The sequence below is a fragment of the Bipolaris oryzae genome (genome assembly GCF_000523455.1).
Source record: "Bipolaris oryzae ATCC 44560 unplaced genomic scaffold scaffold_17, whole genome shotgun sequence".
In the NCBI taxonomy this organism is placed as follows: Eukaryota; Fungi; Ascomycota; class Dothideomycetes; order Pleosporales; family Pleosporaceae; genus Bipolaris; species Bipolaris oryzae.
This window is the reverse complement of record NW_006911293.1, coordinates 202,176-229,508: the sequence shown is the minus strand read 5'-3', so window position 1 is coordinate 229,508 and position 27,333 is coordinate 202,176. Positions and strand designations below refer to the sequence as shown.

Below are 27,333 nucleotides of genomic sequence, written 5' to 3'. Positions count from 1 at the left end.
TGATGTCAGACTTGGATAGAATTGAGTAATGTTTTGTATGCATTTTGACCTCGAGGCAGAGGCAGCTTATATAGACCACTCGACCTGGTTCATTCACAGACCATATACTGTGACTTGCACAGAGAGTGGAATTACCAGTGTACACATTGCTGGGCGCAGCAACAATGTGACGTGGAGCAGCGGCGTTTGAGGGCAGGTGATAGGCTACGGTGCAGAGCAAACGGAACGCCGGCCTATTGACGGAGGCGTGTTGCCTATCGGAAGCAGTGAATGGAGCAAAGAAGCAGTCACCGGGTACTGTAAGCGTGGCGAGAAGCAAGGGGACAGGCAAGATGGGTTGGAAGAGGGTGACACGACGATGGGTGGACGCGGGACGAAGTGGTGGTAAGGTAGGGTGAGCCTCTGCATTGGGGGAAGGCATAGGCGAGGCCGCTAGCCGGCTCGGGTGTGATTACAGCATTACCGCTTTACTTCAGCAAGCGAATGCGGCCCTGGCTAATTTTCCCACTTGAGATGAGATTATGTATTTCTATATATATGTATGCATATATCCATACGTACATATATGTACATATGTCTGCTTGGTCTGGTTCATGTGAAGGACCCTGCCGTGGCAAGACAAGATGGGCGCGCAAGTTGCGGGGAGGGAGCGGTCAACAGACTACACATCGAGCTGTCTAGGGCGTCGTGTAGCCATCGTGATGGTGAGTACAAGGACTCTTGTGTTTAGAGGCCGAGGGCGAAAATGCCATTGCACGGCACGCAACGCAGCATAGGATACTGCATGGTGCCGCTGTGCCTAGCCTGGTTGCGGGTGTATGGCGACACATCGTGATGAGCTGTGCCACCCGTAGCAATAGGCGGCGTGCATTCGTGTAAAGGGAGAAGACTCGACATGTCAACATGTCGACATGGCATAGGGAGTCCAATGGCATTGGCAAAAAAATGGTGTTGTCCCAAGTGGAATGGGACGCTCACGTGCAAAATATAGCCGCGCCCAATGCGGCCTAGTGCAGCGGGACGGGCAGACTTAGCGCGGGCATGGGTTCCGGGCAGCGTGTGGAGCGGGTGGACGGCCTGGATTGGGTGCAGAGACAGCATGCATATCAGTGGTATAGCAGTTAGCACTAGGTATGTATGGATGTGTGTAGGATATGGATCCAGCCATGTATGGACACGGTGTAGGAGGCGGTAGTAAGCATGTGCTCGTCGGCAGTGCTATAGCTGTGGCGCGAATGGCCCTGCCTTGGTCCCTTCCGCCCGCCGTACTCGAAACGATTCTTCCTCCGTGCAGCCAAGCATCGCACTAGGCTGCTGCGACCCACCCACCTTCCGCTCAAACCTCAGCCATCTTACTTACCCTCACAACACCAAGCTGTCTCCGCCTCACACTGGCCCTAACCCCAACCCCCAACCACCACCACCGCCATCTATCCATCCAGCCCCTGGCGCGCTCACGAGCAGGCCCATTCCTCAGCCTAGTCTCTTGACCCGTGCTACCTGCTGGCCCTGCGCCAACAGCCTTGCGACCCACCGCCGCCTACGCGACCGTCGCATTCCGCACCCGCCTCTTCGCGTCTCCTCAGCCCGCAACGCGCAGCTTCCTGACTGTCCATCTTCGCTTCTTGTGCCTCCGCTCCCCTCCCCATTGTGGCCATGAACCACTATCCCGCCCGCGTCATGGGGGGCCCCCAGGTTGGCCCAGCCCAGCGCCTCAACGAGCTTCTCGACAACATCAAGGCCGAGTTTGAGACGGAATCTCAGCGCAGCGTCGAATATGAAGGGCAGAGTGAGTACCTACCACCGCATCAGAGCGCATCAGGCATACATGACATCTGGCTATAGCGCTCGCCGCTTTGCAAACATTCGACCACGTTTTCCGTATTCTTGAGCTCAACAGCGTCTGCGCACACGCTAACCACCTTCCCCTTCACAGTCTCCCGTCACATTCAAGAAATTGAATTGATCCGCAGCAAAGTCTACTCGCTCGAGCAGTCACACAATCAGATGAAAGCAAAGTGAGTAGCTCTACTACCCTCGGCCTCACATGCCGCCATCGCACATGCTGATGCCCACACAGATATGAAGAGCGCATTGCCCAGCTAGAGCGTGAAGTCGAGGCTCGCGGCGGGCCCAGCCAGAACTCGCAGCACCACGGCCCCTCGCAGCCGCAGCCGCCACAGATTGGCCATGGGCCCAGCAATCTCTTTGGTGGCATCATGGCGGGTAGTGCTGCCCAGGGTGGCCCAGGACTAGCGCCTCCTCCACAAGAACCACCGCAAGGACATGGCATGCCGCCACAGCTCGGCGGTCCTCAGGGACCACCAGGACTGAACCCTGCCCCAGGCCCACCACAGCACTTTGGTGGCTACCAGCCCGGCCCATCCGTCAACGGTGAGCCTCACATACCTTTGTAGCACTTGTTGAACATCATGACTGACACGACTAGGCTACGGACCCCCCCAGCCTACTGCCTCACCCGGTGCTAAGCGTCCAGGCCCTGCCCGTGGACCCCCCAACCCAGCGACTCCTCAGCAGAACAACCCCGCCCCCTACCCCGGATCGCCCCAGGTCCCACGACCAACTCCTCCTCCCCACCACCAGCCCAATGCCTTGATGGCGCCCACCCACATTCCTCTCAGCCAGAGCAACGTCCTGGCCGACCTCGACATTGAGCAATTGCCCGAGAACCTCAAGAAGGAGGGCAGTGATTGGTTTGCCGTCTTCAACCCTCGCTCCAGGCGAGTTCTTGATGTTGACCTCATTCACAACCTACCCCACCAGAGTGTGGTTTGCTGTGTTCGCTTCAGCTTGGACGGTAGGTGGGTCGCGACTGGTTGCAACCGGTCCGCTCAGATTTTCGATGTCGAGACTGGTAACCCAGTCGCCCATCTCCAGGACGGTAGTCTGCCCGAAGATGGAGACCTCTACATCCGAAGCGTCTGCTTCAGCCCCAACGGACAATATCTTGCCACTGGTGCTGAAGACAAGGTCATCAGGGTCTGGGATATTGCTAGCCGCACTATCAAGCATCAATTCACCGGCCACGAGCAGGACATTTACTCGCTCGACTTTGCCAGGAACGGAAAGATCATTGCATCAGGCAGTGGCGATAGGAGCGTCCGTCTCTGGGATCTTGAGTCCAACATGCAAGTCTCAAACTTCTCCATTGAGGATGGCGTCACCACTGTGGCCATTTCGCCCGACAACCTCTACGTCGCAGCCGGTTCCCTTGATAAGAGTGTCCGTGTGTGGGATATCCAGACTGGCCAGCTTGTTGTCCGTCTCGAGGGCGAGCATGGCCACAAGGATAGTGTCTATAGTGTTGCTTTCGCTCCTTCTGGTAACCGTCTGGTCAGTGGTAGTCTGGATAAGACTATCAAGATGTGGGAGCTATCGACCCAAAACCGCTTCGTTCCCAACGGAAACCACCCCAGTGGCAAGTGCATCCGCACATTTGAAGGACACAAGGACTTTGTGCTTAGTGTCGCGCTTACCCCGCACGGCGATTGGGTGCTCAGTGGTTCCAAGGACCGTGGTGTCCAATTCTGGGACCCCCACACTGGTGTCGCACAGCTCATGTTGCAGGGACACAAGAACTCTGGTATGTTTATTACTATGTTCCACGCATGCAGATTGTTTACTAACTGGCTGTCTAGTCATTTCCGTCGCTCCCAGCCCTACAGGAGGCGTCTTTGCTACCGGTAGCGGTGACATGCGCGCACGAATCTGGAGGTTCGATAGGTACCCCGGACCTTAGACGGATCCTAAGATTGCACTCTCGCTGCCGCCGCCGCCACCACCACCACCCCAACCATCGTCACAACCTCCACCGTCATCGTTACTTCAATCACCACTGCGGCCCTCAATATCCTCACTTTGCGGTCTCTCCCCGATTATTTCTTCACGGTTTTGCTTTCTGATGACATTACTTGAATTATTTTTCGGGTGTTTTTCCATTACGGTGTTGTCGACAAACAAGTGCTTATGCTCCATTTTTACTACCGGATGTAGCAGACGAACGCATAAGGAAAGAAAGGATTTGCTATCTATTTTGTTTTTAACTCTTTTTTTGATTCCCAGGCTTTTATCACTTCCCTACCTACAGCTGAAGTATCGGTCTTTGTCTACAACTCTTTTTCTGCACGATTATGGGTGATGTTATGCAGTGAGGTCTAATATTACTGGAATATGTTGTGTTGACTGCAGGAGTGTGCGCAAATGGAGCGGATACGATGAGTTACCAAGTGAAATGGCCCCTTTGGTTACACACGAGATGAAGTACGGACGTAAGCTGAACGTACTCCAGACGTGATATGAGCATGTGAACTGCACAAGATCGTGTGCTACGATACACATGCATACTATATATTTAATTAACTTCGTACTACGTGGGGAGGGTAATTACGACTTCACTTCCTTCTTCACGATCGAGCTGTACAACATAAACCAAGCGACTAGTAAGTGGAAATTATCCCTTGGGGAGCAACCTCTCCATGACTTTTTATTTATTTCTTTCTTTCTTAAAGGTAATTCTGAGTACCCAGGCATAATAGAAGGAGATTTTGGTATATATTATATGATACTAAAATGTATTTGCATACAAGGATATTAATTCTTAGACAGGCTACGTATGATATCTTTCTTCGTCAAGAGTTTGATTCTATTCCGTAAAGATGCTTAGCGGGTTAATAAGTGTGCTAGAAAAAGAAAATTCAAGCTGGTAGGTGGAGATGAAGGTGCAGCGGGCGTAGGTAGGGGGTTTAGAAGGATAGTTGCGAGAGTAGGGATGTAGTGGTGAGGATGTATTAGGGGAGGAGGGGTGGATTCGATGTGTAGGAGACTGTATTTGGTAAGAAGAGGTGATCGTGGGTAGGGTGTAGGACGTGGGAGTGTAAAGTTAGGAAGGAAAGAGGTGTGTACTGGTGGGTGTGGCAGGGGTTTTAGTATAAGTGAAATGGGCTGTCTAGACCTATGCCAAGGAGCATTCCTGGTCCTAGGGGGATTTTGTGTGTGGGGCGGGGCTGTGGGGGTGAAAGTGAAGGAGTGGTGTGCTTGAGTGGGTTGCTGTTACGCACATCTGTTGGCATTTCACTGCACTCGCACATAAATTTATTTACGATCATTGGGCATTTAGAATTCTTACAGTAACTATTCATTGATCTTGACTACCCGCAGCCCCGCCTATTACAAAAGGGATTTCTAAGGTATTTCAGTAGTCAAAACATTCAACCAGCACCTCCACATGTATCCTACCTGCCATTACTCTCCATCAAAGTCACCTCACGGCTCATGTCTCGTTATTGCCGTGTGAAGCCCCAATCCGCAACGCCTGGCCTGACCGCACCTCTTTCCCGCAAACATTACAAGCGTATTGCTCGCAGCTGCAAGCCTTAGTCAAGCTTACGCCGCTTCGTAGGATTCGTCCGCTCGCTGTTCCTACCCAACTCAAACACTGCCTCAGGACTCAAGCCCTTGAACAGAGTCTCTCGCTGTGCCTTGATACTAGCCACTTCCTTTTCAGCGGCAAGACGCTCGGCTTCGACGTTCTTACAGCGCTGCTCGAGGTCTAGGCGTTCTTCTGTCAGGGTCATGAGGTAGTCGTCGAGATTTGTAATGCGTGTCTTGACGTTCATTTCTTTGTCGTTGAGCGAGGCGAGAGCTTGGGCAATCTTGTTGAGGGGGGTTTGCGGAGCCTGTTTGGACTTGTTTGGCTGGTTCTGGTGAGCTGGAGGTGTACAAGTTACTGGAATGCTAGCAGCAGCAGTAGTAGTAGCAGTGACAGCAGCAGTGGCAGCAGTTGCAGTGGCAGTAGTCATAGTTGCTGTTGGTGCACGGTATGAAGCTCGGAATGGGACCCATGCGCGCTGGAGCCGTTCATTGACGGTTTCTCTGGAGTCTTCAAAGTCGAGGGTTGCATCACTTTCTTGACTTTCTGGGAGTGTGACTGATAGCTGTCTGACGGACCTAGCTAGTGCGGCTTTTGCCGCACCTTCAAACTCGTTACATGCCGTCTTTAAGCAGTCGAGAAGGCCTCTATTAACTTTCATAGCAAACTTCAGCTCAGAGATGCCGTCATTTTTGGTCTCATTGGCGGCGAGTTTCTGGAGGAAATAGTACCGTGCGAGTGCAGTGTGCTTTCCAAGCGATGCTTTCTTAGGCATCTTGAACGCAGCTGCATTTTCTGCACTCGTGCTGATGTTATGGTTGTTATGCCATTCAGAGGCTCCAGTGGCGCTGTCGTACGAATTGAACTCTATCTTACTCTGCCCATCCTCCTTGGTAGGTGGGAAGAGTAGGACCCACACATCCCGATCTCCGTTCTCGCACTGATTACGGATGTGACCGAACAGTAGCATGAATGATATAGCATCTTCCTCATGCTTTTGGGTCTTAGTAATGACCTTGTCGAGAGGTAGATACTCCAGGGCGGTTGCAAAGGGCTCTCCGAGTTGTTCGCGGATTTCGGCTAAGTTCTTAGAAGCAATGTACGTTGCTGTAGCCATAGAAGCCACTGCGTATAATCAGTAGCGGTATGAGGTAAGAGGGGGATAGCTCTGCTTACTAGTGGTGGAGTGGATTGTCTTTCTAACAAGAGTAAGAGAGTGGGGTAAAAGAGAAGCGCTGAACGAGCGTGGTAAATAAAGCGCGTGGTTTGTTTGCTCTAACGTGTAGATCGTTAGTAAGATGGCTTTCACCACCGAAGTGAGAGACGAGATCTAGATTCGGTCTAGTTTGTTATTGTGCAAACGCCGGAGACAGGCATTCACTTAGACATTGGAGTGAAACTATCCTAGCGATAACGGTATTAGCCCCACAGGTAGATAAACCTAGGCTTTCACTCTCTTTCTTAGTTTCACTTCATTCTTATATAATGTATACCAATAAATTCTTTAGATATCTAAATTAAGAATAGAAAAACTACCCTAAACTCGTATGATATAACCTCCCTCTAAATACAGGTTATTTCAAATAGCATTCAACAATTCAATAGCCTCCACGATCATTACTTATTAGGAATATTTGGCTTCAACTACTTCCTATCGACTTTCACCGCATACTTTATTCAGCCTCGTGCTCTCACCTGCTGTTTGTACCAATAAGGGCGCTAGGCTGAACCCGAATTCCTACGAATCCTCAGTTGCTGGAAAACCTCCTCACGCCGATTCAGAATCCTCCTAGCTCGTTCCTGGCAAATGATACACTGAAATATATAGTGCTGAAGCACCCGGCGGCGGTGTAAAGCAAGCGCGATAGAAGTCTGGCGACGCCGTTTTTCCCAGACCGTTTTCATAAGATTAATAAAACGTTTGGGTCATAGGAATAAAGTGTTATTTAAACTCGGCGGGCGAGTTCTATATAGCGATTAGAAAGTAGTATTTAATTATCGCATCGAGCTGAAGTGAATTGACAGCACTCGTAAAGATAGGTAGGGGGTCAATTTTAGTACTATTGATAGCTTGCTCTCTAATAACGATTTCGCTATTAAGATCGCCCACGACACGGGTTCTTGTAATTTCGACAGCGAGTGTAGGTCCCGTAACGGAGCTAGAAGTAGGTTTGAGATATGCGTACACCAGGGCTGCTGGATTCCTAACATCCTAAGTAGCGTGGTTGCCAATAAGCAAACGCAGCCTCGCGTAGCCCATCGGCTTGCTATAGGCCGAAAACTTCAACGATCTCCAGTCTAGTAAATTTGAAAGCAGATGCTTATATATTTTTGTTCTAAGACCAGCTAGAGCGTCCGGACCCGCAGGTGCAATAGCATAGGCCAATCTTGAGCCAGTACTGGGGGCCCCTTTCACTTTTTGACTAAAATCTCTCGCTAAGATGTTTGAGAGCCCTAATTTGTGGCGAGAATTTCGATGAGGTGCCATGGTGGACTAGCTTACTCTATGTACTGTTAAGCGTTCTTAATCTCACTAGGTTAGGTAGAGATAGATATTAGGTCTTATATAGGCATAACTCTACTACTATCTCTAACTATAGTCTATATAACCTACCCTTTATCTCTACCTAGTACTAAGTATCTCCACTACTACCTCTACCTCTACCTCTACCCTACCTTTAGGTAGAGGCTACCTATTCGTTAGCCTAACTATTCTTTTAGAAAAACTCCGCTAAGATATTATAAAACGGAAAATATTATAATCTATTAAAAATATATTTATACTAGTTTATATATTTTTAGTTCTTATCTGCTCTAAAACTAATATATATACATATAAAGCATCTCTATTTATTAGCATTATTTCTATATAAAACAACCTATGACCTTATATTCACTCGTGATAAACTAGTGCATAGGGCTACTCGCTACTATAGACTCTTTTACCAATAACTTAGCGGAGGTGTCGGAGTCGGGTGTTGCTTGATATAGTCAAAGGTCAATCATAGACACAAATCAGCCGAACAATAAAGAGTATGCTACTATCTAATCCTCCCATCCCTACTCTATCGTAACTGAAGTGCGAGGCAGCCCAAGTAGAAGGCATTGCAGTCCCGCACATCCTGGGCGCGTCCAATGGCTGCTATCACACGAGCCGTAGGCCAATCAGGCCATCGGTATCTCGTTAAAATACTTCTACAAGAGAAGCCAGGAGCGCTTGGACGAGTGTATCTTGTTTCGTAGGTCTACTCGAAATTTGTGTCTTTACAACCTACTCACCCATCTATAGAGCTGGCGGTCAGCAATATATCTTGAAAAGCGTAATAAAAAAATGAATTCAAACACCTCCAAGGTATGTTCAGTGACCTCAAAACCTCGGCTTACATCCGCGTAGCAGACGATGCGATTCTAGATCACTCCGTGTTCGCCTACAGGTACTTCAAGGACCATTTACCCTTTTTTCCCCTTCGCTCAAAAGGACGTCAAGCTTTCGCTTATGGAAACGAGTGTTGAGAGACTCCCTGTGGGGCATTGCGGCGTTACACGAGAAAGGCATTGTATGCATACGGACATTAAGCCCAATAACGTTGTGGTGGATTTGGGAGGAGACTGGCGGCAATATGGCGATTCCGCGGGTCCGGATTGCCGATATCGAAAGCGCTGTGCATCTTGCGCCTAACTGCGTTATGATGGGAGCGCAGGTTGGGAATTCGATGTGGTGGAGTCACGAGGCGCATGCTTCAGGTAGGTAAGGTTTACATGCCATCTAGCATTTTTCCCTTTGGGATTATCGTAAGTATTTTTTTTCCCAATTAACGATATCGTTCTATTTTCTAACTTGCTGAAACACAGTGCGTCTACGCCGTGATCAAACGGGTCATTTTCGCTGTTGGGGGACGAAGAACTCAAGGAAGGCGAGGGTAAGCTAGCTGTCGTTCTCGAACGCCAGTTATCTTACTGCTCTGACCTATGATGCTTTATCGCATCCTTAGTTTGCAGATGTAGAGTGAATGAGTCATTCGTTCTGGGTAGAATGCAGAGACGCACACAGGGATCTCATACACATTCCGAACACTCTATCGGACAATGCTAGCTTCAGATCATATCAAAAGTTAGTTAACTTGGCTAAGTGGAGTCACTGATGACTATCATATCTCGAAGGTAACTCCTGGAAGGGGCATCGGGCGATGCAGAACAGGGTTCATTAAACCTACGCGAACCTACTTCCTTGGCCTGCATTATCGGATCATGTGTGAACTGTATGGCTTTTATTGAATGGTCGTTAGACATGCCATGATGATCTTGTGTGGTATGCACTGCAAAGTACGGGCTCATGTCACGCGCGCGATGGATGCATTTGGTAGTACATAATAACTAATACAATTTGATAACTCCGAGCAATTATGATAAGACGAGCACTAAACACATTTTGCATGTAGTAAAAGCAATAATGAGTACTCTGCACCATGACTCTAGCGATCATTGAAGGTACTACTCAGCATTCTTAAGCGTGTAGTCCTCATAGACTTACCACAACTGGCAAGTGGGCTCCTTGACCTTGCACTGGAAGCTTTCCCTGAACTCCCTCGAGTTGGCCATTGTGCCCAAAATCCTAGCCCACTTTGGAGCATGTGGGTCGGTGTAGATCCAGTTGATTGCGGTGTCCTTGCGCGTCTTACCACACCACCAGTTACTATAACTGACAAAGAACATTTGTTCCTGGGTGAAGTGATCCAAGCCAGGGAGGTTCTTGTTGGGGGTTTCGGCTGAGCGGCGCTTCCATGCTTGGAAGGCTGCTGACAGACCACCTGCATCGGCAATATTCTCACCCAGTGTAAGACGACCGTTGACGTGGAGAGGCTTGTCATCGGGTCCTGGGACCGTGAAGTTAGAGTACTGCTCAACAAAGCACTCGGTCTTCTTCGTGAAAGCATCGATCGTGTCCTTAGACCACCAATCCGTGAGGTTACCATTTTGATCGTAGTGACGGCCTGTGCTGTCGAAGGCGTGGCTGAGCTCGTGGCCTGCGACCGAGCCAAACGCACCATAGGACATGTATTCCGGGATTTCGACATCGAAGACAGGGAACTGCATGATACCCGCTGGGAAGACGATTTCATTGCCAGGAGGGTTGTAGTAGGCGTTCACTGATCTCAGTCAGAATGGGTCGTTGAAAACATTTAGGTTACAATCACTTACCAGTTGGGACAGTCATGCCCCATTCGTCACGGTTAACAGGCTTGCCGAGAGCAGACCACTCTTCCTTGACAGAGAAAAGACGAACAGCAACCTCGTTCTCAAAGAAGGTGTCTGAAGAGACATTGACCGGCTCGTAGTATTTTTCGAGCGTAGGCGGGTCCATGATGTCTGGGCTCTTGGTTGGGTAACCGATCTTCTGAACGATGTTGTGAACCTTCTCGACTGCCTTCTTCGTAGTATCGTCATCCATCCATTGGGCTGCGTTGAGCTTCTTGGTGAATTCAGTCTTGATATCAGTGACGATGGTGTCACCGAAAGTCTTAGCCTTGGCAGAGAATGCCTTTTCTACGAAGAAGCGACTAAGGATCCAACCTAGGCCATTGTCGACGTGTCTAACGCATGTGCGCCATCGCTCGGGAGCAGAGTCAGGGTCCTGCTAAAGTCAGAATCTGTAAGCGCAGATCAAAAGATTGTATACATACCCTGCCAGACAGTACGTTGACAAAGCGGCGGTATGGCTTGACAGCGTCCGCATCAACGTAAGCGGAAAAGGACTGAACAGCCTTCCACACGAAGTAACCCTGAAGAACATCCTTTGGTGTCGCAGCCAGGATGACTGAGAGGTCTTTCAAGTACTTGGGGGTTGCCACGATAACACGCTCAATCTTGGCATCTTTAGGGGCTTGAGCTTCGAGCACCGCTTTTAGATCAATCTCAGGAGCGATTGCTGTGGCCTCATCGATGCTCATTGGGTTGTAGGCTTTCTAGACTCAATTAGCTTTGATCAAGGCAGTGGGAAGCGTCGTGTCTTCATTTCACACATCATGTTGAGCACCTATAATCACCAGGCGTACGCGATAGAGTATATATAGCTCATGAGGGATGGACTTACGGTAACGTCCTCTCTGTCCTCCTCACTAGGGGATGCAGCCGCGAGCTTCTTCTCGAGATCAATGATGCTTGCGAATGTGGCCTTGTCTTGGTCTGGGTATAGAGCACTGAGTACCTGGACAACAACATCACGGTATTTCTCCACAAGCTTCTCATCTTCGTACCGCTCCTTAGACGGGAGCCCAATACTGCCAGGTGCAGCTACAGATACAACCACGGTGTCGGGATCAGTGTCATCAGGGCCGGTGCCAGCGGCTACAAGGCCAGAGATGCCGTACTTGGCCAAGTGGAGGATAGCGTCCTTGACCGAAGGGGACTCGGACGCGCCAACAGGGAAGGCCTTCTTGATCTCGTCCAAGATACGTACAAGAGGCTGCACACCGGCGCTCTTGATTTGGTCTTCGTTAAGGCAGGCATCATAGGCGGCCTTCATCTTGTCGAAGTTCTCCTCATCTGCGGACTTGGAGACGGACATCAGCTTCATAGGCGAGAAGTAGGAATGCTATGCATTCGTCAGTTCTGTCCATTCCTACGATGTTCTACAAGCTTACCGCTGAATCCTTTGGGTAGGGTGCTTCAAGAATGTGACGCAGGAGCATCTGTGAGTTTTCGCTCATGATGGTACCCGTGAAGACATCGCCTTGGTCAGCACGGAGGTCGTGGCGGTCTCTCCATCCGCCACAGACCAGCTCCTCAAAGTCGTCGCATGGATCAAGCTCCTTGTACTGGGGCGAGAGACTGTGCAGGACCTCAGACGCCGCGTGTACGCAGGCTGGAGTCAGGCACAGCTCGCTGTCCTCTTGGTAGTCACCCGTAGGTTCATAACCGGCTAGCACGTGTCAGGGGTGATATATGGATTACCAGGGCGAATATGCATACCTCGAGGGAGTCCATAGAGAATCAGCGAAGCCGTAGCAGCAATAGCAAATATCTTGCGCAAGGCTTGACGCCTGGTTGAGTGTACTGCTGGTGCCTGTGGCGCCGTTGCAGGTGCTGCTGACGCGAGGAGCGTCTTCTCCGACATGATGAACTACTGGTGATGTTTGATCGGTTGGAAGGCTATTTACGCGTAGAAACTGAGTTTGTGATGCCAGCCAGCTGTACACCGAAGATGTATGTTGATGGATCAGAGCGAAGATGGATGATGGAGCTATGAGCTATGAATGGGGGTGTGGCTAGAAGTAGAGATCCGGGGTGCAGCTAGCGGGTTGGCGCGAAAACGCTAGAACGGGACCTTGCATGTGCATGACTCGTCATTTTCAGACGTCATCCATTCTGGCAGCTGACATCGCTCATCAGATACGTGGATAGTGCCGCCTACCACAGCACATAGTCATGCGAATGAGAGTATGTGCCTCACTCTAAGCCTCATACATCTCGTCGGCTATCGTGATGCGCTACGAGCAAATAAAATGTCGGTGATATTGATGTGAGAAGACTTCGGCCAGTAAGGCAAAAATTAAATCATGGATATCTCAAAAAAGCAACATATTCCATATGCAGACTCCACATTTCTGGATATCTTGCGCAAACTTCTCAGCCTTGTATCACCAGGATTGTCCTGGTGAGCATGATAATGTCAAGTACATACTTCCCTTGCAGCATTTATAGCGTACTAGCATATCCGGTATGTTAAGAAGGCGGGAGCTTACCAAGGACAAAGCAAGTCTATATTGGCCTCATGTTATACGGGAAGGGATATTATAGCCATCGCCATACTCAGTGCGACTGTTTTTCTGGAGATTCAGTATTCCTCCCCAAGCCAGCGATTGATCCCATGTTGATAGTGGCCTTCTTCATAACGTGGTTATTCCTCTTCATCCTAGTATTGACGTTTGAGCATGCAGTCATATTTATTAACATTCGATTTAATCTCATTTCCCTGCCTTTATGTAGAACTCTATGGTCGGTTAGGATGCGGTGCTGATGTCGATGATACATACTAAGACGCTCACCTTTCCTACCCTACCTATTGCTATTCCGACTGCTGTACAAGAGTTACTGTATACTTGTAATATCTCCTTGGACTGTTGCAGCCGTTCTATGATATTACCTTGAGACTATAGAATATCAAGCAGTCGATACACAGGGCGGTTATAGCTGACTTGGCAACATGCTTGCAGTTAGCGAACATGCATTAATCACGTACTGACAGCTATCATATGCGATACCTTCGGCCATCGAACGTGACCGATGCCGACGCACGTGACGTCCATTAATTACTAGATGGGGGAGATGTCGCGTCGGACAACTACCGCGTGTTACCCCACCTAACAGCTACCCCGCCCCACCACGTCGTACGCGTTCAACACTTGCCGGACGTGACCGAGTCGCCAATTCGACAGTTATCACGCGCGAATTCACCTAATTGCGCATCAATCCGCCTCAAGACCCAGCATAACACGTTGTATCCGTTGTTAGTGGACCCAACATATATAATACGACCGTCTTGGAGGCAGTTGCTAGCTCTCATTGTAATGGCAGGTTGCTCTTTTAGGGCCAGTTCTTACACTCATGTCGTTATACCCAATGAGGCTATAGATGAACGTCACTGGCGATCGCAATGGCAACCGAAAAATGTGAATGGATACGTATACCTCGGCAAGCTCTTTGGTTGACATGTCTGCAAACAACGTGCAATCACGTGAACTCGAACATTCTGGTACAGTACGTACAGTGGGATGCCTAATTATGAGTAGTTCTTATCGAATCAAGTGCCGATAGACGACCTCGGTCCATCGTTGGGATGACGCTAACGGACAGTACGTAGTCCACAGACGTGGCGGTGAGACGGGCCAGACGGGCAAGATATGCATCAATACATAAGCGAGATCTTCTGTCCGATTGAATCGATCGCATCTCAGATCGGACAATCGAACTCCCACACTCCCTGACAATATCAATTCATCGTTTCAAACAACATCATGGCTTTGGACTTTTCACAGTATGGCGGCCCATCTGAAGAATGGCTTGCCCTGGAGAAGACACTACCTCAACTCAACTTCGACACCTCAGCAGACCCCGCTAAGCTCCAGAAGTTTGTCAATGCTGAAAGAGAAGGGAAAGCTGCCGAAGCAATGCAGCACTTCGCGCCACACGTAACGATCAAAGACTATTCGATACCCACCCGGGACGGCTCAAAGATCGAGGCGCGCTCCTACCGGCCCGTGGATAAGGATGCATCCGAGAAACTCCCTGTATACATATACTTTCACGGGGGAGGCTTCATCTTTGGTTCTATTAAGAGCGAGGATCCAACATGCGCGCAGACTGCCATCAAAACCGGCTGTGTGGTGCTAAACGTCAACTACCGACACGCACCCGACCATGTATTCCCCACAGCCTGGCTCGACTCCCAAGACGCTTTTGCCTGGCTCCACAAGAACATTGACGAGGTTGGAGGCGATCCATCGAGGGTCATTGTCGGTGGCGTCTCAGCAGGCGGAACACTATCATCCTCTCTCGCGATAGAGCAGCATCTCGGGAAAAGCGATGTCACCAAAGACCTCCCGAAGTTGATCGGCCAAGTCCTCATCATCCCCTGTCTCTCATCACCCTACACATACGATGAAGGCCCCGGCAAGAAGCTCAAGGTGCCTTCGTACGTCGAGAACGCCAACGCGCCCCTTCTCAGCGCAAACGTCGCCAATTTCTTCGCAGGCCTCTTGCAAACAGGAAAGCCTGATTTAAAGTGCACGAAGCTCAACGTGGGAAATGCGACGGAAGACGAGGTCAAGGGGATGCCGCCGAGCGTCTTTGGTATTGCTGGTTTGGATCCCCTTCGTGACGAGGCGTTGCTGTATGCCAAGACGCTTTCAGAGGCGAATGTGCCTACTGATATCACGCTTTTCAAGGGCGTACCGCATGGCCATAGGCGGTTTGGAAATGCTCTCAAGGCTTCTGAGCATTGGGATCAGTGTGTCAACAATGGTATCCTGTGGATCTTGTCGAAGCCAGAGGCCACTGGCAAGTTCAACGTCAAGGTACCATAGATGTAAAAGGGATATAGAATAGAATATATGGTTTTGATGCTACCTGAAATATTCAAAGTCAGCCCAAACATGCATCAAAAATTCTACTTCAGTGTCTCTCCACAAACTCCAACACAGCATCCACAAACCCCTCCGGATTTTCTTCCGCAATGTAATGCGCCGCCGCTTCCACACTCACCACCTCAGCGCCCTCATGACACTCAGCCGCCATCTCCTCCGCCCCCGCCAAAAGCATAAATTCCTTCCCCATCAACACCAACGACGGCACTCGCACCTTCCCCTTTTCAGCAAGCCACTCCCGATTCTCCTCCGCATCCCTCTCAAACGCCCGATAAACCTCCAACCCCGCCCTCACAGCCCCCGGCTGCTCATACGCCAAGACGTAATTATCAACATCCGCCGGCGTAATAGCCGCGCTATTAAACAATAACTTATCAAAGAAATGCTTCAGATACTCGCGTTCTTTGCCCGCAATCAAAAACTCGGGTAAGTCGGGCACGCGGTGGAATACGAAATGGAACAGATCCGGTGTAGCCTTGTGCGCCTCGTAGAACGAAGTACCGGGTAAAGGGCATTCGCCCCAGATCACGCTTGCCGTGTCGTCTGGGTACCGTGATGCGTATGCGAAGGCGATCATGCCGCCGATGTCGTGGCCGACAATGTGGATCTTTTCTTTGAGGCCGGGGTGCGAGTGCAGGAGGGTGTGTAGGTCCTCTGCCATTTGCGTCTTTTTGTAGCCTGAGGGGGGCTTGGAGGATTGGCCGGCGCCCCGGTAGTCGGGGGCGATGATGCGGTAGCCGGCGTTTGAGAGAGGGGTGATCACATGGCGGAATTGATAGGATGTTTGGGGGAAGCCGTGGATGAGGAGGATTGTGCTGCGGGATTTCGAGGAAGGTGCGGCGGTGCAGTCGATGTAGTTGAGGCGGATTTGCTCGCCCGATGGTGTGGTGATCGAGGCGATATGCTGGGTCCAGCGGGAGGTGTCGATGGGTGGGGGTTGTATCAAATTCATGGTTGACGGGTTGTGGAGAGTGTGTGATACTTTCCGTAAGAATGCGATCCTAAGTTGATATATATACTGGTGATTGGTAATCGACTGAGTTTTTGGAGTGTAGATTTCAAAGTCATGACGCTCAAACAGCGTCATAACTAGTATTAGTATGCGTGGTCTCGGGATAAGAAGCCATATTCGGCTGGAAAGAGTACGGAGTACTCTGCACGACTGTGGTTCTAGAATATAGAATGATTGGCTTTGTCCTACTCTTGCAATGCTGTAAAGAGGTGGAGTAGAGGGATAAGTTGACAATATTTCCATTCCCAGCCTACCTGTAACGTCTCTTGCGCAGAAAACGAATACGATTCAATACGTCGATGTCTACATAGACATTCTATAATGATCTCACGTAAAGACATTTCCTATCGTATTGCCTACACTTATTGTTAGTTGCATATCGATGCCCTGGGTTATTGTTGTCAATTTATCTGTAGCTACTTTTGGAGCAAAATCCTGGTTACGATTCGGATTGTTGAAGAAGAACTCGTAGTGGAAAGGTGTTTTTAGATATCCTCGGAAGGTTCCTCCGTGCCACGATTCTACACTGTTTCCCAACTCGACGATTCGAGTGATTCCGATGGAATCGCGGATAGCCGAAGGTAGACAGGGTCATCTCAGTCTCCGGCGTGTAAATCACCAAACACACCGAGATGCTCTAGCGCAGCGAGTCTGTGTGGATTTTCAGAGGCCCAAGCCTTTTCACTCATGTCGACCTGGTGCATGGCGTCCGTGGTGTAAGTCGTCAGATGTTTGACTGAGTTTCTCAACGCCAACAAGAAACCCAATTTACTGGAAACTCGATCCTAATCACAAACTCCGATATTCTTCCGAGGGAAGAAAATGCATAAAGCGAACCAATGTTACCTCAGCGACTCTTGGAATTCCTGGGGATTGCAAAAAGCCTTGGAACGTGCCTCGATATACTTTCGTCGATATGCTCGCCGGGTAGCAATCGTGCATCTATTCCGATATAATTTGGTATACCATGTTCGCATACCCAGGGATATTTTGTAACCGGAATCGAGGTTTGAGCGACATTTATTAATTAAAAAGCCGCAATTTGGGGGTGGTCAGTGGTTCGGCGGAGAGAGAATGGGTATTTGGGGCGTTGAACAAGGGCTTGCAAAGCAGCAAATCCATTGGAGCAGTTGACCAATCAATATCTGATAGATGCTCGGGTATACGGCCAGGTACAGTTCTATTGATTTGTTAGGAGATTCTCGTTGACACGTGTAAACTTGGGGGCAATGGGTGGTGCACCCAGAACTGGGTGTAAGGGATGTATCGAGATAGCACTGGTCTTCGGACAAGAGTACACGGTACTAGATTTGCCGGCAGTGAAGGTGTCTGGGAGAAAATAATGCATTGACAAAACGCCGGTGTTGCGTTGACATTGAGCATCCAGCAGGTGAGGACCAATGCGCGTATATCAAGAAGAGCGCATATGTCTTCTTTCTAACGCCTGGCTTTGGTCTCGTAGTAATCAGTTATGGGGCGTGCTTGATTTTCCGATGTGACACGAGAGTTGACTGATAAGACGCCGTGTGGCTTTCTGGGCCGAGTCCATTGTGCGGCTGTCGATGTGTCAAAAGAGCGAGACACCAAGATGCCCCTCTTCAGGCACAGTGCAGCTGGGGCACACTAGCAAGATGTTGGGTCGGGTCGGTCCGGAAATTGCATATATTCTTGCGACACGGTGATGCCTCGAGTGCTTTATGGCAGGATGGAGGAACCAGAGGATTGGCATGGGTGCCACGCGCTAGAAGCACGGCCCTGCTTTCGAGGCGTTGCGACCGCGATCTGCCTAAGGCCCCTGGCCAGATGAAACTCGGGCACCTTCAACTGTCAATCTGGTTATGCTTATTCTCCTGTCAGAGACGCATAGTTGCCGTAGACTCTGTCGCACGTTGTGCGCGTATTCACCCCGATTGTATCACATTACCGCCTTGGCGCAATCCCCCCTCACAATGTCGCCATGTTCGTTGAGCACCAACGGCTACCGTCTTGCTGACCCGATTGCATATGAGTATATAAAGACCCAGACTTAGGCATCAGGTTAGGTCAAAACCAGTCATAACTGATATCCCTCCCATTACTACAACAATGCCGTCCCACGGAGAGCGAAATATGGAGCACGGAAGCGATGCTTACGCTGCCACCTTCAACCAGGGCCATCTAGCCCTCCCACCTAGCCAGAGATACACCATCGGTGAGTTCTCGTCCATGTCCAGGTGTTGCGAACAATTGCTGACCCCAGACCGACAGTTACCTGCATGGATGCACGAATAGACCCAACAAGGGCATTCGGAATACCACTCGGAGCCGCCCATGTCATCCGCAACGCAGGCGCATCTGTACGCGACGCCTTCCGATCAATCATCATCTCACAACAATTGCTCGGCACAAGGGAGGTGATGATCGTCAAGCATACCGGATGCGGCATGCTCACATTCGACAACCCCACTGCCAAAGCCATCATTTCGAAGAAGAGGGGAGAGGTAGCCGCAAGAGAAGTCGAGCACATGGACTTTCAGACCTTCCACAACCTGGAGATCCAGGTCAAGAAGGATGTACAATGGCTGCGCATCAAAGCAGTAGAGGAAAACATTCGTTTCAGTGGCTGGATATACGACGTGGAGACGGGCAAGACAAAGCGGATAGTTTGATGTTGTTCCCCGATAGCTCATGGTGAGCCAGTACGATATACCCAGATGAATGTAAATTAGTCTCCTTGTTCTCTTGTAGATTCTTTTTCGCATCTGTCTCGGCGATACCGGCGTTAATGCTATTCATCTTCCCTTTTACAGGCTAGCTTCTTGATTAGGCTCCTATCCAGCCTCAGACCGTGACCCACACCACAACTAATTCGACACCAACCACCGGAAACAAATACGACATGCTGTCCTAAGCAAGAATTTCCGATCATGACATCCGAGAGAGCATCACTTGAAGGCCTTCCGGATGAGCTTCTCTTAGGGATTCTTTTCCACCTCCGCACCATCCGCTCTTTTGGAATATATTCACCAACTTTTGACGAGAGCAAGGAGAAGGCACGCCAACAGGAAAATCGCCTACGTCAGCTATCACTGTCCAACCTTTGCCGCACTTCCCGCCATTTAAATCGTCTTACTATTCCTGCTCTTTATGCCGCATTTACAGGATCCTCGACATGGCCCGGCATAGGGTCTCTTAGACGCTTCCACCAGGAAATAACAGCACCAAGGGGCTCCCTCGGTGGAGACTCCACATACGCTAGTCATCTCCAGTATGTAGAAAACCGATTCTCCGACTACCAAGGCAACGATCATTTCGCAAACTTGGACGATCCTAGCGACTTATACATGCTAAAGGAATACTTTTCCCTACTAGCTGGCATCATCAATGCTGCCCCGAACTTGCAGCACATCTCTGTGGCCAACGTAGAGACCAGTGATGTCTCTTTTTTGAAACATGTCTTACGTGAGGACAGCGCGGGAACTTCTGGTTGCACAATAGTTGCCGACCACGGTCTTAGTCGGCTGCAGACCTTATTTGTCGAGATGGAAATGGATGAAGAGTGGGGACTCAGAAAACTCAGAGAAGCATCTATTTACAGTATTTATTCTGCATTGGCATCTTTACCGTCGCTCTCTGATTTCCGAGTTGCTGGGGCTAGAATGACTCCAACCATTGGGCCAAAAGTGAACGTTGGTCAGTTCAGAAACCTGCAACGCCTTGAAATTACTCATTGCCTTATGGAAATGTCGCAAATGAACATCATTCTATCAGCTTGCGAGGGGCTTCGGCACATTGTTTGCCACTGGGAATGGCTCGAGTCCGACAAGACAGTAGACGTCTTGAGGCCGGGACTACGAAAACATTCCCATACGTTGGAAACTCTTTCCCTGGATTTTCGTGGAGTCCAATGGATGAGTGAGAGTTATGGAAATTCTGGAAGCATTGGGTCGCTACGACAATTTGACCATTTGCATACATTGGAAATAACTGATACATACTTTCTGACTAGATTTGAGTATGGCCCAAACGGACATTACCGAGCGCCTACTTCCAAAGTCGCCGAATTGTTGCCATTGAGTCTCAAGATGTTGAACTTGTTTGTCGACATTGCTGACTCTCCGGGATTTGCGAATAGCTTGGATGATTCGGATAGTCTGTGGGATTTGTCTGCAGCCTGCAACTCATCTTTAATAAACTTGTCGGCGATTACTGTTGAGGGCATCGGTCCCAACGATAACATCGAGACGCTCATGAGTTCTTTCGAGCAAGCTGGGGTACTTTGCGAATTCATTGTCGACTGAAATTCAGTAATTGGCGCAAGTACGGGACTTGAGTCACATGTCGACGGCGTCCTGTATGTAAAACTATGTAGCAGCCGGTCTGGCGTCGCGTCATATAATTGCTAGGTGGAGGCGTGCTTAACAAATAGCAATCATATATACCATAAAAGCTGTCTTCCTGTGCAAAGAAAGTCATGCTGCTTTTGCAAGTTTAGCTGAGCCAACATTGCTTGTTTTATATCACTGCAAAAATGCGGGAGCCATCGGGATCAGGTGCTGGATTCCAACATGCGTTAATTTTACCACTGTCTTACTTCTATTGTCTACTGTATACGCAATACTCTCACTCACGAGGTAGGACGCAAGTCTAGTTGCAGCTTTCACCCATGCTCTTGTGCCGGTATCAGCATTCACACTCAGTCTCGACATTCTTCCTTTCTTTCGCTTACTCGCGGTGAACCCGCCTCGTATCTATATCTTAGTTCACTTTCGTTTACCTTGGACAATATTCTATTCAAGACCGCCCGTTACTTGCAAATCCCCACTTTACTCAAGATCACTCAGTTTTGCCTTTACTCTTTCTCATTCACCTTACCTTGCTGGCCGCTGCCGGTCTCTATATAAACTTCCAAAACTCCTTCCAGCAACTTCCTCCCACTTCCCACAACAGAAACTTCTTTCAAACGTCCTGATGATGACTGCTTCCAACGGAACCACTGACTCCAGCGTCGAAGTGTACGACGGGATCGCTGCTTCCGCAGCCACGGAAAACACATCAATGGTAGGTCCTCCCCTCTCCCCCGCGATGAATACACTCCAGATCTGGAGTTCTCCCCTAGCCCTCCCAAGCTTTTCGAGAATTCGAAGTGAGTAGTGATGGAAATGATATTGACGGATCTGGCAAGACGGATATGGGCGATGTCGACACCGGCGTTCTGGCATCACCATCCACTTCGCCCAAGTCACTAGCACAGGTCGAGTCTACTGCAGCCGATTCCAGCGAGGAACAGTGCTCCGAGAAGTCTCTCGATGGCACTGAGAACAGAGACGATGGTAAGAACAGAGACCAGAGCGATCAAGTCAAAGAGACATCAGTAACCAGCGCCACCGCAAAGTCCGAACCGCCTAGAAGAGTATCACAGCCATCGCCTGTACTAGAGCATGAGATCGAGGAAGAAGTTGTCATCACCAACGATGAAGTCATCGATGACCAAACGCAACCAAGAGCCACTCATGAATCGACAGGGGCGTCCAAGTCAGGCTACAGCGTACCACCGCATATGCGTCCTGACTTTCCGTCCTCATTTTCTCGCCGTGCTGAAGTCCTGAGTTCTAAAGTGAGTTGTCATCTTCACCTTTCACTCACACTATGATTTACCGAATTCAGCAGATACTGTCGTCAAACAACGTCCCACGCTACCACAACAACCTACGCTACAACACCCACCACGCCTCTCGCAGCGATATCCCATCCGAGCAGGTGGTCCGACTCAACGCACAGCTCCTAAAAGCTAAACAAGAGCTCGAGCAGGAGCGCACCAAGAACGCCAACCTTCGTAAGACCATCCAAGACGCCCAGGACGAGCACCTCGAAGCTGCATTCTCTTCTATACTCACCACACTGCTCCGTGAGCAAACCGAAGCCCTCGCTCTCCAATCACGTGCAACCGCCCATCAACGCTCCCTCGATATCCGCGAGAAGAAAATATCCCAACAAGAAGCCTTCCTCGTCGCAGGCCAAAAGCACATCATGACCAAGCTCGAGCAGAACAACTCCACCTCCATGTCCGCCACCCACTACACCCACCTCCAACAGCAAATGGAACTCGACAAGCAATCCTGCATTTTCGCCCTCGAATCCCGTATGGCCATGGAACGCCAAACTCTCACCCTCCACGCTGCCGCCCAGGCCAAACGCGAGCAACAGTATAAGACACTCGTCCGCCAATCTCTCGAGGCTGAATTCGCCGCAAATCACATGTCCAACAACGAAGCAGAAGCTCTAGCTGAAGTCCGCTTTCAACGCGGTTTCGATGCCGGAAAGGACGAGGGCCGCAAAGAGCGGGCCAAGGAAGAGAAGGAGAAGGGGTATCTGGAGGGATATCGTGCTTGTTTTCAGGCGCAAGCTGCTCTAAGTTCGCTGCGCAATGGGGCTAGTGCTGAGGTACAAGGTTTGCTGGATCCGATGGGGGAGGCGAGTCTATTTAGTATGGGTGTCAGGGTTGGGAGGATGGAAGCTGCTTCCAAGATCGAGGCGAAGAAGGTGGACACCAAGGAGGAGAGCAGTGGATACGGTACAACGCTTCCGCCAACGCTTTCGCCAACGCTTTCGCCAGTTCCAGTGCAGAGGCAGACTCTTGCAGCTGAGCTGAGGGGCTATACGCCGATGCATAACGGGGAAGTTGTGCTTGCTAACTATGATCCTGCTGCTCTGTCTTCGCCTGAGAAGAAGCATGGAAGCAAGGATGTGAAGAAGCATGAAGGGGCTGATTTGATTGATCTCTTGTAGGAGTAGTGATAGATGGAGAGTTGAGAAGGTGATAAGGGGATCACAAAAGTGGTACATCGGATTGGTTGAGTGAACATTTGTGACTGCATCATCAACGGGATACGACTTTGAAGTATATTGTGCCGGTGCACAGAGTTACTAGTAACCCTTGGGCAGAAGCTACGATTCAAGCCAACGAATGAGTATAGGAAGAGGGTTCTCATGTACAGTCGATAATCATGCAGTCCTTCACGTTCTAGTTTACTGTGTTCTCTCTGCTATACTCTACCCTTTCAACCCAACGATGACGTATAACGACGAAGATGAAGGTAAAAGTATTCCAAACGTATCTATCCACCCATTCATTTCCGGCCAATGCATTGCCTGCACCACCATGTTCCGAACATACGCGTCGTTGGTTCCGGTTCTCGGAACATGAGTCGTGACGTCAGCGCATGTGTGGTGGGACAAGCGAACTGTACTTAGTGGTATGCACCTCAACCTCTGTTCACTGTTCTACTATCCAATTGCAGGCCGCTCAAAGGTTCTTTAGTGTAACTCAAACTACCGCTCTTCAAAATGGCGGACAACTCTAGACATGGTGGTCCACCTTCCAAAAATGCCTATGTGACGCTCCTCACGCGGCCCTCATATCTTGCGGGTGCCATTCTCCTCGCATATACACTTCACAAGCACTCGCCGTCCACACCCCTGATTATATGCTACACCCCGGACACCCTTCCGGAATCATCAGTCACTGCCTTTGCCGCCGAAGCCAAATACTCCGACATAATTCTCCAACCCGTCGAGCACCTCCGCCTCCCCGAAGATGGCACTGCCCACGGCATGGTCGCTGAGCGCTTCATCGACACATGGACCAAGCTCCGCGTCTTCGACTTATGGGACATGCCCCAGAAATGGGAGCGACTTTGCTGGCTCGACGCCGATATGATGATCTTCTCCGACCCTTCCCCTTTAGTCTTCAACGCGCAAAACGACGAGTACCTAATCGGAGGTGATGGCATGAGGACAATGGCCGTACATACCTGCGTATGCAATCTCGACCACGACGCCTGGGCCCCCGCAGAATGGACAAAGGAAAACTGCGCCATGACGCCCCTCACCTCCCCCGATCAATTGGCACAAGTCAAATCCGAGCCCTATACCCTGACCAACTTCAACTCTGGCACCTTTCTGTACCGCCCGTCCAAGCAGCTTGCAGACTTTGTGCAGCAAAAGTTCGAAGAGCTAGGCAATGCCCGGCTCCGCGCTATGAAGTTTCCAGACCAGGATTTCCTAAACGAAGCGTTTGACGGGCGGTGGGCGCCGCTTTCGTGGCGCACGAATGCGCTTAAGACATGGCGGTATTGGCATACGAATATTTGGACCGACGACTCGTATGTTGCTGTCTTGCACTATATCGTGGATAAGCCGTGGGCTGCGCGTAACAAGCCTGATGGTTCAGCCGGGTACTTGGGGAAAGATGGGGAGACGCATAAGTGGTGGTGGGATGAGTTCGAGGTTTGGCGGAGAGAAAGGGAGGAGCAGGGGGAGAGGGAGTTGCTGGAGGTTGTCGAGAAGTATGTTGCGAATAAGGATGGGAAGGCGAATGAGGAGATGAAGGCAATTGGGGGTGGGGCTCAGGATTTTGCGAAGAAGTGGGATACGAAGGAGAAGGAGAATGAGGACGGTGCAAGTAAAGAAGGTGGTGGGCTAAAGTTGTCGGATGATGCGCAGAAAAAGGCAGACGAATACGGGCAGGGGCCTCATGGTCCTATACTTAGGAAACCAATGTTGGGGGAGAGGGGACATGGACCTGTTGTTCACGGACGTTAATGTAAAGTGAGGTGTATATATTGAACGGGTGTAGGGAGTATGCAGCACCCACAAGTCCTACTATAACGACTGAAAATACCTTTTAAATGATTTGTATTAGCTTGTACGGTCAATCTTAAGTGGCTGGATACACGGTATTTTTTTTGTCTTTGAAATTGGTGCAGGAGTCCAAGGAGAGTATAACAAGGAAGCTTCTACGGCACTAAAACTTGAAAAAACTACTTCCTGCAATCCGGTATGTCAAAAGAAATCTGGTGTAGTACTGAGTTGGGCATCAATATCTAGGGATGTTACTTGTTGGTTTGTAAAGGGGGGAGCGGCATAGAGAAGAACGCAAACATGTGGTGTTATAGTTTCAAACTACGGGTATCTTGGAAATCTCACGTTGGCTATGACCAGGTTCTGTATCGTACACGCCCAATTAATATTGTAATCCGTCTTCTTTGGCAAGCGCCTTGCCCCAGGCGCTCTCAAAAGGATCATCCACCTTCTCACTACTACCATTGGCCACGTTATTCTGGACAGCTGCATCATTGACGGGAGTCGCCTTTGGTAGTTGCTCTTCTGCCGCAGGGGGCTGGTAAGAAGTCACTGCCTCCGGGCTCTCGTACTCAAAATTGCTCGAGTACACCACGGCTGCAAATGCCTCCAAGCCACCTACAGATTCGATAGCGGCCAGATACTCGTTGTTTGCCCCACTACCAATGCTATGTGCTTGTCGACAGAAGACGGCAAGACTGTTGGCAACTTTGGCCTTTACGTCACTGCCGACAATCTCTGTTATGCGAGCGTGACTGTCCGAAACAGGCGGGATCTTGTATGAGAGATGAGAAATCTTGTCGTCAACGAGATGAGAAAAGGCCGCATCGAGAAGTTGAGTGAGCACATGGGTGAAGGCAGGTGAGTCGATCAAATCAGAAGTCTCGTCAATAAGGCGACGAAGAGAAGTAGCCGTGGTAGGTGAGGTGGACTCAGAGGATGAAGTCATCCCTGACTCGCGCAGAACGTAGTCCTCCTGGTCTTGGGGCGGGAGGAGAAAGGGAAGCCATTTGCTTCTCCTGTTGACTGTTAGTTGGAGTCTTGAATGGGAAAGACGGGCAGCATACCTTCGCTCTTCCTCAGTAGCACCTTCAACCCTCTTACGAACCTCCAAAGTAAGCTCCGACAGTTTCTCCAAGGTGATCTCTTCCCTCGGGTTGAGGAGACCGAAGACTTCCTGGACTGCAGTCCTCACTTTTTCAATCAGGTCCAAGCATCCCTTGTGGAGCAACCACCAACTCAAGCTAAGGTACCTCCGGTTTGTCTCGAAGTCGTTGCCATAGGCCTGTTCAAAGTTGTCGTCGTCGTGGTTCTCGAGGTTGATGCGCGAGCCCTCGGCAGTTGGCTGTGGCGCAGCAAGAGAAACAACTGAGGCGAGATAGTTGCGGCGGCCAAGGAGGTTCAATTGAATTCGCGTAAGAAGTGTAAGGAGGCAAAGGGTGTAGAGAAGGGTAAAGGCACGGGTTATGGCTAGTCAGATTAGCACATGCATCATGTCCGAGTCGCGAGAAAGGCACGTACAACTAATCTTCATCTCATTCCATAGCTGTGCCTTTGTCTTTTTTGGCTTCTTCTCGGCGCTGGCCTCGGGTCCGCCCTCAGCCGGGCCGGCGGCGTCATGGTCTCCTGTAGCGATCTGGCTGGCGTGGATGAAGCTATCCGTCTGGAGGCTGGAGCTTTTGGCCTCATCGTCGGCAGTGTCTGCGACACTTGGTGGCGCTGAACTTGCAATCTCGCTGGGACCAACGCTCCTTGCCAATCGCTCTGCCTTTTGCTTTTGCAGCTCTTCCAAGACTTGCTCGACGGGGATGGCATCGAGTATGTTCTCCGTCGCAGTGGGAAGGATGGCGAGGACCGTAAAAGTACAGTCTTCCTGGTTCTGCTCGAAGCGACGGCGGAGACTATAGCACGGTTAGCAGTTGCTCTCGGTGTCGCGATGTGATGGCGCACTTCTCCTTTGCGATGCGATCATCGCTCATACGCTGTCTCGCCTCCCCAAGCTTGCCCAGGACATACTGCCCCGCCAGATAACCAGCTCCGAGCACTCCGGCACCGATGGCAAAGTTTGTGCGATTGCGCCTGAACCAGCGACGCGTGCTCTGTATCATGATGAGGGTGACCAAGGGCGACGCCGCCCGTGTGTTTGCGGGTGGATCAGGCGTCGCGTG

The 27,333-nt window shown here is 50.2% G+C and overlaps 13 protein-coding genes across 13 annotated transcripts; 8 read left to right on the top strand and 5 right to left on the bottom strand.

Annotated features, from left to right (window-relative positions):
- Positions 1-28: 28 nt before the first annotated feature.
- On the top strand, positions 29-190 carry COCMIDRAFT_85729 (uncharacterized protein; the record flags this gene model as incomplete). The annotated part of the gene is made up of 1 exon (XM_007686274.1): positions 29-190. The coding sequence occupies one exon, from the start codon at positions 29-31 to the stop codon at positions 188-190; it is 162 nt and encodes a 53-aa protein (XP_007684464.1).
- A 1,466-nt stretch (positions 191-1,656) lies between these two features.
- Positions 1,657-3,760, top strand: COCMIDRAFT_85789 (uncharacterized protein; the record flags this gene model as incomplete). Its single annotated transcript, XM_007686273.1, has 5 exons — positions 1,657-1,789; positions 1,937-2,018; positions 2,081-2,394; positions 2,450-3,604; positions 3,660-3,760. The coding sequence occupies 5 exons, from the start codon at positions 1,657-1,659 to the stop codon at positions 3,758-3,760; spliced, it is 1,785 nt and encodes a 594-aa protein (XP_007684463.1).
- A 1,633-nt stretch (positions 3,761-5,393) lies between these two features.
- Positions 5,394-6,506, bottom strand: COCMIDRAFT_85696 (uncharacterized protein; the record flags this gene model as incomplete). Its single annotated transcript, XM_007686272.1, has 2 exons — positions 5,394-5,696; positions 5,859-6,506. 2 exons carry the CDS (start codon positions 6,504-6,506, stop codon positions 5,394-5,396), a joined length of 951 nt encoding a protein of 316 aa, XP_007684462.1.
- An 829-nt stretch (positions 6,507-7,335) lies between these two features.
- Positions 7,336-7,877, bottom strand: COCMIDRAFT_33565 (uncharacterized protein; the record flags this gene model as incomplete). Its single annotated transcript, XM_007686231.1, has 3 exons — positions 7,336-7,355; positions 7,451-7,585; positions 7,631-7,877. 3 exons carry the CDS (start codon positions 7,875-7,877, stop codon positions 7,336-7,338), a joined length of 402 nt encoding a protein of 133 aa, XP_007684421.1.
- A 647-nt stretch (positions 7,878-8,524) lies between these two features.
- On the top strand, positions 8,525-9,362 carry COCMIDRAFT_33564 (uncharacterized protein; the record flags this gene model as incomplete). Its single annotated transcript, XM_007686230.1, has 4 exons — positions 8,525-8,628; positions 8,752-8,823; positions 8,877-9,133; positions 9,292-9,362. The coding sequence occupies 4 exons, from the start codon at positions 8,525-8,527 to the stop codon at positions 9,360-9,362; spliced, it is 504 nt and encodes a 167-aa protein (XP_007684420.1).
- Positions 9,363-9,916: 554 nt separating this feature from the next.
- Positions 9,917-12,503, bottom strand: COCMIDRAFT_85554 (uncharacterized protein; the record flags this gene model as incomplete). The annotated part of the gene is made up of 6 exons (XM_007686271.1): positions 9,917-10,536; positions 10,589-11,021; positions 11,071-11,352; positions 11,481-11,981; positions 12,031-12,308; positions 12,359-12,503. The coding sequence occupies 6 exons, from the start codon at positions 12,501-12,503 to the stop codon at positions 9,917-9,919; spliced, it is 2,259 nt and encodes a 752-aa protein (XP_007684461.1).
- Positions 12,504-14,403: 1,900 nt separating this feature from the next.
- COCMIDRAFT_2154 (uncharacterized protein) lies at positions 14,404-15,471 on the top strand (the record flags this gene model as incomplete). Its single annotated transcript, XM_007686198.1, has 1 exon — positions 14,404-15,471. One exon carries the CDS (start codon positions 14,404-14,406, stop codon positions 15,469-15,471), a length of 1,068 nt encoding a protein of 355 aa, XP_007684388.1.
- Positions 15,472-15,559: 88 nt separating this feature from the next.
- Positions 15,560-16,483, bottom strand: COCMIDRAFT_85596 (uncharacterized protein; the record flags this gene model as incomplete). The annotated part of the gene is made up of 1 exon (XM_007686270.1): positions 15,560-16,483. The coding sequence occupies one exon, from the start codon at positions 16,481-16,483 to the stop codon at positions 15,560-15,562; it is 924 nt and encodes a 307-aa protein (XP_007684460.1).
- A 2,145-nt stretch (positions 16,484-18,628) lies between these two features.
- Positions 18,629-19,191, top strand: COCMIDRAFT_85642 (uncharacterized protein; the record flags this gene model as incomplete). The annotated part of the gene is made up of 2 exons (XM_007686269.1): positions 18,629-18,734; positions 18,791-19,191. The coding sequence occupies 2 exons, from the start codon at positions 18,629-18,631 to the stop codon at positions 19,189-19,191; spliced, it is 507 nt and encodes a 168-aa protein (XP_007684459.1).
- A 258-nt stretch (positions 19,192-19,449) lies between these two features.
- On the top strand, positions 19,450-20,823 carry COCMIDRAFT_2151 (uncharacterized protein; the record flags this gene model as incomplete). Its single annotated transcript, XM_007686197.1, has 1 exon — positions 19,450-20,823. One exon carries the CDS (start codon positions 19,450-19,452, stop codon positions 20,821-20,823), a length of 1,374 nt encoding a protein of 457 aa, XP_007684387.1.
- Positions 20,824-22,013: 1,190 nt separating this feature from the next.
- COCMIDRAFT_73280 (uncharacterized protein) lies at positions 22,014-23,311 on the top strand (the record flags this gene model as incomplete). Its single annotated transcript, XM_007686268.2, has 3 exons — positions 22,014-22,139; positions 22,190-23,065; positions 23,267-23,311. Coding segments are annotated over 3 exons (1,047 nt in total), but the record flags the coding sequence as incomplete, so codon positions are not given.
- A 558-nt stretch (positions 23,312-23,869) lies between these two features.
- COCMIDRAFT_85670 (glycosyltransferase family 8 protein) lies at positions 23,870-25,126 on the top strand (the record flags this gene model as incomplete). The annotated part of the gene is made up of 1 exon (XM_007686267.1): positions 23,870-25,126. The coding sequence occupies one exon, from the start codon at positions 23,870-23,872 to the stop codon at positions 25,124-25,126; it is 1,257 nt and encodes a 418-aa protein (XP_007684457.1).
- A 421-nt stretch (positions 25,127-25,547) lies between these two features.
- On the bottom strand, positions 25,548-27,273 carry COCMIDRAFT_85543 (uncharacterized protein; the record flags this gene model as incomplete). Its single annotated transcript, XM_007686266.1, has 4 exons — positions 25,548-26,184; positions 26,233-26,635; positions 26,687-27,066; positions 27,116-27,273. 4 exons carry the CDS (start codon positions 27,271-27,273, stop codon positions 25,548-25,550), a joined length of 1,578 nt encoding a protein of 525 aa, XP_007684456.1.
- Positions 27,274-27,333: the final 60 nt, after the last annotated feature.